This window comes from Lineus longissimus, chromosome 4, assembly GCF_910592395.1.
Source record: "Lineus longissimus chromosome 4, tnLinLong1.2, whole genome shotgun sequence".
Classification (NCBI taxonomy): Eukaryota; Metazoa; Nemertea; class Pilidiophora; order Heteronemertea; family Lineidae; genus Lineus; species Lineus longissimus.
This window is the reverse complement of record NC_088311.1, coordinates 18,834,326-18,843,502: the sequence shown is the minus strand read 5'-3', so window position 1 is coordinate 18,843,502 and position 9,177 is coordinate 18,834,326. Positions and strand designations below refer to the sequence as shown.

General features: G+C 42.2%; 1 protein-coding gene across 1 annotated transcript; it reads right to left on the bottom strand.

Moving 5' to 3' along the window:
• Window positions 1-774: 774 nt before the first annotated feature.
• Window positions 775-7,759, bottom strand: LOC135486486 (uncharacterized). Its single transcript, XM_064769294.1, has 5 exons — window positions 7,401-7,759; window positions 5,917-5,980; window positions 4,329-4,394; window positions 2,949-3,190; window positions 775-2,464 (listed from the first exon to the last, which is right to left on the bottom strand). Exons 1-5 carry the CDS (start codon window positions 7,512-7,514, stop codon window positions 2,207-2,209), a joined length of 744 nt encoding a protein of 247 aa, XP_064625364.1. The 5' UTR covers window positions 7,515-7,759; the 3' UTR covers window positions 775-2,206.
• Window positions 7,760-9,177: the final 1,418 nt, after the last annotated feature.

Below are 9,177 nucleotides of genomic sequence, written 5' to 3'. Positions count from 1 at the left end.
AGACTTAGAGTTGATTTTTTGCTAGTGTACATAAAAACATCACTAAAACCACCAATTTTAAAGAAAACGCCATATTATTGCTCTCCCTGTTTTAAGATCAGGATAACCGGTCCATTACGTAACCCCAGACACTGATCCAAGTAAGGCTACTAAGAACTGTCAGTTTGGCATGACACGTAACTGCATGGTGCATGTCGTACAGAACTGCATGTACTCTTCATGTTCCTAAAGGCCTCCAAACTGACTAAAATTCTTCCAACTTTTGTTTGCACAGACTGGCAATTGAAAAGTCAAAAAGATATTTAATGACTTACTGTTGTGAGTAAATAAGTTTTATATTCAGTAAGAGTATACCAGTATATCAAATCAACACCCCTTAAAGTATTTGAGCTGTTTGACCATGGGCAAGTGGATGTGAACAATTTGTCAGATATTCCACTTCCATCGATTGGAATTTAAATAAAATGAAATACAAAGCTTGGGAGGAATTCGTTTAGATGACATTTCAGATGGTATATGTGAAAATATCTTGACTAATTTACAGCAATTAGAGATATACCTGCACTTAGTCACCGTGATACACTTCCTTCCCGACAATTGTATCGTCAGGACTGGTTTGAAATCACATCACCCTCCAAGCATCAAGGTTGACAATCTCCTTTGAGACGATTCCTCCTCTACGCCTTCCGAATGTGCGTGCATTGGGCACAAGAGTCCACAGCAATAAACAACAGAACTGCGACGTTTACTTGCTATACAAGCCACTAGGGCTTATTTGCTTTATTTGACTACAATATATCTGTTAATAATTTTCACGAAAGACAACACTTACATGCTATGTTAGCAAGCTATTGCTGTTTAGAAAAATGATGATGTTCAAGGACGAGAATAATAGCTATACAACTATTGGCGGTTTGTTCATTAGATTATTAGATAATATTCTAGAATGAGATCTTTCACGCTATACAAGCTATTGGCAGTTTGTTCCGTTTGATTATGAGATAATTTTCAAGACCGATGAGATTACACGCTATATCAATCTGATTCTCATATTTTCATACTCCTTTTCAATGAACAGTGATAATATAGTTTGAAATCGATGACAGGTAAAAACCTTGGTGGTTCCAAGATGACGCTATTAGCTAGGGCTGTTTTTTTCCTGCTTCATGAATACTTACAGGTCAAGAATGAAGTGATTATTGACATGCAGGCTATTGCCAGTTCCTTTTATTTCTTTACCAAGTATTTTTCAAGGACATCGAGATTTACACGCTATGTCAGCTATGGTTACATATACTTTATAAAACCTTTGCCGGCTTTGTTTTATATGACTATTCATTACCGTTTAATTGCCCATGTCGGTTTAGGCCTAACGATCCCATGGAAGCTTTTTCGTGGGGGTCGATGATATCAAGATTTGCCTGATAACACATTGATATGACAGTAGAATAATGAAAATATTGGCTGAGGTGAGAGCGGGGTTTTTAAGGAGACAATAGACCGTGCATTCGGCTAGGTCTGAATTCTCTAAACTGGGTGGTATTGGGCAAAAACGTAATATTTGCCTTGTACTGTTCCTAAATTATTCAAATCATTTAAAATCACCTGATCTAATGAGATACACCTAAGTATAAAGTAGAGTTGCAACCCATTGCTCAGTCAGCGTTCTATTTGCGATTCTTTGCAACTACTTTATGTATTTGCTGATTAGCGAGAGACACGGGGATTTCTTGTTTCTATTCTCGTTTAAACACTTGCGATTCTTTGTAACCCATTAATGAATACTGTAGCTGCAATAATGAATCGCTTAACGTGCGATGGCTTTGTCTTGCAATAATGACAGAAATGTGAACTGCAACTCGATTCATTGATTGCAACTGACTGCAAGAGTGCAACATATAATCAGTGTATCAATATAATCAGTGTATCATGTTCATAACAGGTGGCAGTTTATGCGTTTTGTATTGAAACTAGCAGAAATTTTCTGGATGCTGGATTTATATTTAGGCATATTTTACTTATCTAGGAGGTGGTGACCTACTTTAATTTCTGTTTCTGAATAGCTGGAAACAAGCAGAAAGACATATCAAAAGCTCCGTCCTCAACTTAAACCTATAATTCGAGGAGCGCGAATTTCGTCTTTAATAGAAAACGTGTTAAAAGCAAATGGTGGTGTCGTCTCAGGCCGTTTGAACGCTTGGATTCTCTATTTTGTGCAAACAACACATGTCATCTCGAAGCCTTGGACGTACGGAGGGCATGGCAGAGAGCCACACGAACCCTGTGCGTGGTACATCAGTCCTCCGTCATCATTTCTGGCGCCATTTTCACCCCCAGCTTCTGGTGCATCATCCACGCATGCGTAGCTGTAGGAAGCCTTGTGTTTGTAATGTCCCGTCATCAGGTAGCCCCAGTACTCCTGCTGCCAGTTACCTGGGCATGATTTCGTTCCTGGAATCATGAGCTGAAATGGGGAAGCTTTAGTTTATACCTAAGGCAGGAGGGAACGACTTTGTATTGGGATATTGCATTGAGAACAATTTTTAGAGTTACTAGTGATATTGTTTGCGGCATGTCCAGAGAACCATTTTGTTAAACATGGGCGGTTCCTTAAAATATGTTTTGCGAGCGTGGTGGCCCAGTGAAAGAGCGTCCGCGTTCCCATACAAAAAAACATATTGAGAAAATCTTAATCTATGTTTGATACAATATACATTGCATAAATTTTGCCAGTACTACGAGTAAATACGTTACACTTTGCATATGCTAGTAGTATCTACTTCTTAAGTATGCATATGACGCAATAATTACTGGATGAGGGTATAAACACTATAAATACTGGATGAGGGTATAAACACTATAAATACTGGATGAGGGTATAAACACTATAAATACTGGATGAGGGTATACACACAATAATTACTGGATGAGGGTATAGTTCAACTTACCATGCTGGTGCGAACTCTATTCCTGCATACGGCACATCGGAGATCGGAATCGTGGAGGCCATTCGGATCAGCGTTGGCAGTGCTAAAGAAGTTCATACCGGATACTTGGAGTTCGACACCGTACAGCCATGCCCGGTCGGCTTCCCCTGCAGCCGTCTTTGAGGTGTATTCCGGTTTGTCGGATACACAGATATACTCGGCAGAGCCACCTACATGGGTATAGTGCTGAGCTCCTCCGTAACCTGGTGGAAAAAGGAAATTACTTAGGCAAACTCATATAAAAACAACATGGTGAAATTTGTTAAAAACAGATAATGACCGTAACAGTTTCAGCACCAAATGCAAATGAATACTTTAGTATGTACATTATGTTACGTGGCCTGTGCTGTGACACCGTTATTTGCTTTCCTAAGATTTGTTTTTGTAGACCAGGTCCCGGATGCTCAAACCAAATTAATGTCGCGGGAGAGGGGCGGCGACGTCTCAACTTGCGTCGAGCTTCTTCGGTAGATGTGCTACCGGGATCCGACGGTGAACAGGTCGTCACCTCCAAGTGCTGCAGGAGCTAGTAGTATGATCGTCCTCCAATATCAGACGTACAGGGATGATAGGGAGATGGTTGCTATCCACTCCATGTCACAACAGCACGCTGCTAAAGACAGACACTCCATCCGTGATCGTGATGAGATACTAGTAAAACAAGTCTGACATACATCACCTGTATGTACATTGTACACAGAATCGACGAACTACTCCGTTTCACGTTTGCACACTGCCTTCGGCTTTATAATCACAGATACCACACTTGAAATGTTACAAAATCCTAGATGTCATGAAACATGATCGTAAGATGAACGTCACAGGGATGTCTTCTACACAAAAGTACATAATACAAGAATCCGGGCAACTTCCGCCCACTTCGCACACGTGCACCGCGCTGTCAGAAGCTCATTTCACTACAGTCAAGTTACACAAACGAAACTCGGCTCGGACTCCCCTGCGAGGACCCCGTTGCGCCCTATTTATTGGGACGGGAAAGGAACTTGTGGAAATGTGAATCAATCAGCCAATCACAGTGCTCGCCGGTTTCACATACATGTATTTGTAAAAAGAAAAGAGGCAGCGCCTCTATACTAAGATTGAGAAACTAAATGACGAAGGGGCTACGTTGACCCAGTTAACATACGATATTAATCTCATCCCCGACATTAAGTCACTAAAGCCGGCGTTAACTTGACGTGGCGTTATCTCCTTCAGTTTATAGCCCTTTGTTTTGAAGAACTGGGCCCTGGTATCGATTCCGGTGACTGCTAAGGAGCACAGACTATAAAGACTTCCAGCTGAAAATGTCCCGTAGGACTGACTGTCAGTCATAATTACCTGCATACACTAGTTCTGCATCAGCAGGACAAACCGTACGACCCCAGCGAATGTACGTAGCGCCACCTGTATAGATAAAATATTGATTAGAAGTTTTGTTTGCGATGTCATCTGCATGTAGTGTGAAAATGGAAATTCATTAATGGAAACCAACCAGGAATAAATTGCCATCGTAAAATATAATCAGACCACTTAAGGGGGGGGGGGGTATAGGTCGGAGTTATAGGATCAATTGGGGGGGGGGGGAGGGGGACTTATATGCACAGTTATAGGACTTGGTCATGTTTCAATGCAGCGATAAGTAAATCTGTCGAACAAACCTAAATAGTTTCGATGTACTGTGATGTACATGTAGGCATGACCTCTATTGGCGACAAATTGTAGTTAAATACGACCAACCTGGCTTTTGTACGTATATTATTCTCTATTTCTAGTATGTTAAAATGCCATCGACCTCAAATATCCAGGGCAGTCTGCTCGGTAAGTTGGAAGCTCGGCATTCTGAAGACTTCATTCTCGTGATATAAACGTGATATAAATAAGGCACGTTTAAATTGGGAGTCCCGGTATAAGGTAGAATAGGGTTTTTTGTAGCCCCGGTTTAATTGTAGCCCCTGCCTATAGGCCCTTTTCCACTACCGCACAATCTGTCCCTGTTCAACTGTGCCGTGCTCGGTCCGGACCCGGCCCACTTGTTTTGTACCATTTCCATTGCGCGCAATAATATCCAGGCCAAATTCTGGTGTCCACATCGGCCGCTGTCAGCAGCGCTACTCTCCTATTTTTGGAGTTAGGAATGTAAGTAAAATTCTCTAAAGATGGCAGCGAGCATGCGCACTATTACTCAGATAAGTGGGCCCGGCCCAGTTCGCGTTTCCACTGCTCATTTTTATTGCCGAACCGTGCTCGACCCGGGTCGAGCTCACGTCCTTTTGGGGGGTTCGGCCCACATGGAAATGGCACCGTGCCGAGCCCGGTCGACCCATTTCCATTACACTTTTTTTAACCGAGCCGTGCTCGACCCGGGTCAAGGCCCGGCAATTTTTGATAGTGGAAAAGGGGCTTATGATATAGATTGATATCCCCGTGCATCAAACAATGCAGGGGCTATTCAAATAAACCTGGGCTACGAGTACCAAATTCTACCTTATTTTATTTCACCAAGAATTGGGTTAAATCCATATCCGGGATACATAATTTCATACTGACACGGTATGCGTCTATGCAGACATGACAAAAAATTATCTATGTATGATGGCAATCATTTTATTTTCATCCCGATTTTCTAGACTATCTATCATACCGGTTTTATCATGGTATTTGAACCAGACTGTATTAACTTTTAAATAGTTTGCTTATGGGATATATAATGACATCTCAATCCGTCTATACTAACACAAACACCTCCTCTAGACATAGTTGAAATGACCCAGGAAAGTCTTAAAATCATTTTTCAAAAAAAAGAAAATTTTCTCCAAAATTTTGTTTTCCACCTTTTCCTTATATGCGACTTCCGCCTCCTTTTGCCAGATGAGGTCACATTTTTTAACCATGAACCATGTTGAATCATTGGATTAGTTCTACCTACCGACGGTTTGACCAGAGGATCCGGCACTACGTTTCACCCGAACACTTCCTTCTTCTTCAAGTAGCTGGAATGATTCAGTGAAGACAACATAGTAGACTTTGAGTTGGTCATTCTGAAACATCTAGATTTATGATGAACCACAGTTTACAGTTAATGCACTAACGAGGCCTATGGTTAGTCAGATTCTAGGGCATTTGCCCCCCGGACATCTGCCCCCCGGATCTTTCCCCCCGGATTTTTGCCTCCCAGACATTAGCCCCCCTAGGACTTCTGCCCCCCTAGGACATCTGCCCCCCGGACATTTTCCCCCCGGACATTAGCCCCCCTAGGACGTCTGCCCCCCGGACATTTACCACCGGGGACAGTCAAAGAGAACTTGGATGAGTCGGTCAGTCCAAGAGTAGCAGGATGATCAGCTTTGGCCTGTATTAATAGATTTAAGAGCATACTTATGTGCATTACTCCAGGGCAATCCATAGGTCAAATGTAAGAATGGTAAGGATTGCTGTATTTCTTTTAAATGAAAATTACTGAAGGTAGCAGAATTACTGAAGGTAGCAGGTAGGCCACCCTTCAGTAATTTTCAGCACAAAATAATTTAAATAATGATTACCTTCTTTGACCTGTACTATAACTTCATTTCTTGATTGGTTGTGATGGTGGAAGGAGACGGAGGTGTCATGTGAAGTTTTCTATTTTAATCAAACAACAAACACGTTTCAAAACATCAGATATACATGTACATGTACTAAAAATAGATTTACGGAAACATTGTATGACAGAGGCATTTCTCAGAAAAGGAGTATCATTAGGCCACTTTAAAAAAAAGCTGGTTAGCGTCCTTGCTTCTGGGAGGAGGTGGGTAGGGGGAGGTGTTTTTGTTTTTTTTAATTCATTTTAAGGCTGAAAATATAGCTGCTGAGCAAATAAAAAAAAATCTGAATCATGATGAAATCCGGGTAGGTGTACATTCTAGTGTAAAATGCACTATACATTTTTTTTGGCTCTCGAGCACTTTGTCGGGTAGGAAGGGGGACGCCAACTAACTTTTTTTTTATTCGGGCTTAGCTACGCAAGCCTATCCCTTCACAAGCATCGGAATAGCATTCCGCGACGTTACTATATATAGAATTATCGTTACTATAAATAGAAAAGATGTATTCAGAAATTCTATGGGGGCTAATGTCCGGGGGCAAATGTCCGGGGGGCAGATGTCCTAGGGGGCAGAAGTCATAGGGGGGCTAATGTCCGGGGGGCAAAAATCCGGGGGGCAGATGTCCTAGGGAGGCAGAAGTCCTAGGGGGGCTAATGTCCGGGGGGCAAAAATCCGGGGGGCAGATGTCCTAGGGGGGCAGAAGTCCGGGGGCAGAAGTCCGGGGGGCAAATGTCCAGGGGGGAAGTGTCCTGATACCGGTTAGTCAACCACAACCGCTTGGGGTATTTTGCAAGATATTTGCTTTGAAGAACTAAAGAATCGATCTTACCTTTATCCTGCGTTCATATCTCGTTTGCAGAACAGCCATCCAGCCACAGAGTGCTAAAAAGGCGCACGCCACCACATAGGTTTTCAGTTGATCCCGTTTAAAGATGGCCATCATGCTTTCAGAAAATGTAGATCCGTTTTGGAGAAATGTCGATACACTGTTGGTTCCACAATTGTATACAAGACAAATGGCTGCTAAAACGACTGTGTCGCCGGGTTTAGGCCAGTTGAGGAGTATACTCTCAGACTGATAGTCGGTCAAGTAATCGTATTGGCTGTTTATCTTATCCTAGAGTTTGTTTTTCTGGAAAAATCTCGCTTATTCTTCGAATTGTTGCCTCACGAATAATTATTGGATGTATTTATCCTTATATCTGTGTCAAGGGTTATTTTGGCTTGACGTTGGGTAGCCCAATTGTTTACCAGGCCTTCCTCAATAGAGTTGTCAACTGTCGAAATGGCCTATAAAGCGTGCCCCAAACGTGCGATATTTGCTGCTGCGATAATAAGTTCAATAGTCTTGATCACCGGCCAAAAAAATGTCATCAATCCGCGACTTGGTTTCATATATTATATCGGTTGCACATCGATGAGCAATTCTGTGCGCGGACAGCCCTGGCTGCATTATGCCTCACTCGACGGCTGATTTTGCGATTTTGGTGGCACGCAATAAATATATCGAAGTTATGACCTACATGTATACAAAGTGGTACCGCGTCTCCCGTCTTTCTACGGATCCAAGACTTCTCAGGAAACCTACATGTACACTCTTAATATGGATTACTTAAAATAATTTCTTAACATATTTTTTTACTATACTCTCGAGTTCAACTATCGAAATAGTAGGCCTAATTCTTTTACCCATTTAATGGTTATGTTTTACCACATTTTAGCTAGAACAACTAATTTCACTGTTGGTGCAGCAGGAACGACCAAAATAGTTGTTTTTTAGATTCTTAGGGCGATACATTTAGCAATACTGGCACAGCACTTGCGGCATCTCCGTGCAAAATATTTTGTTTTGGTCGTTTACGCTACTGACAGTGAGGCGCGTTGTCGCAATCGCATTAAGGGAATTAAGGGTATTGTAGTCATTAGAGGTAGATATGGAAGGGGGTGGAGTCCCCCCCTCGGGTAACCCTTGGAAGCAGATTATGCGATGTTGTTATACTGCAGGGTACAGACACGCAGACGGCATATTTTTGCAATTGCGACGCAGTTCGATTTCGTGCCACCGCAGATACTGCCAATAATTTTAAAAAGGTCCAGATTTCTATCCCTGCCAAAGTACGACATATTGAAAACTAGTTACTGCATCCTTTGAAACGTGCCATATAATATAACTTATGCGCTCCAAGCCTCGCTATTGGTAATTGTCAAATTTAGCTGGTCCTCTCATTGGGAGATTGCTCTTTGACAGTGGTAGCTCTTCGATCCGTCAACCCAAATCTAAGGGACCCACTGTTTTAGAGTATGTAAGTGCCAGTGCCACTCGAGGGCTCAACCTTAAGTAAAATATTCTAATGCAGGCATCCCAAGTTAATTTGTCGCCATCTAGCGCCGCATACTTTTTCACAGGACTCTGATGAAAATAAAACTAGTACATGTATACTCGGAAGTCCCATAGACAATGGTATAATTCTTCAAAGCATAAAATATTCGTTGTTGCTTGACCGTGATAGTTTCCGGGTTCGAGGGTCTGGACATGGAGATCATTTTTAAATCGGACCATGCATTTTTGACCCGCATATCGACTTATCGGCCGCGGCGGGGTAATT

Excerpts from the sequence above, each read along its gene's own strand:
- LOC135486486 (XM_064769294.1), bottom strand. The coding sequence starts at position 7,514 with ATGATGGCCATCTTTAAACGGGATCAACTGAAAACCTATGTGGTGGCG. Across the intron at positions 5,981-7,400 it reads GATATGAACGCAGGATAAAG|CTACTTGAAGAAGAAGGAAG; the intron begins GTAAGATCGATT and ends GAATCATTCCAG. Across the intron at positions 4,395-5,916 it reads ATCCTCTGGTCAAACCGTCG|GTGGCGCTACGTACATTCGC; the intron begins GTAGGTAGAACT and ends TTATCTATACAG.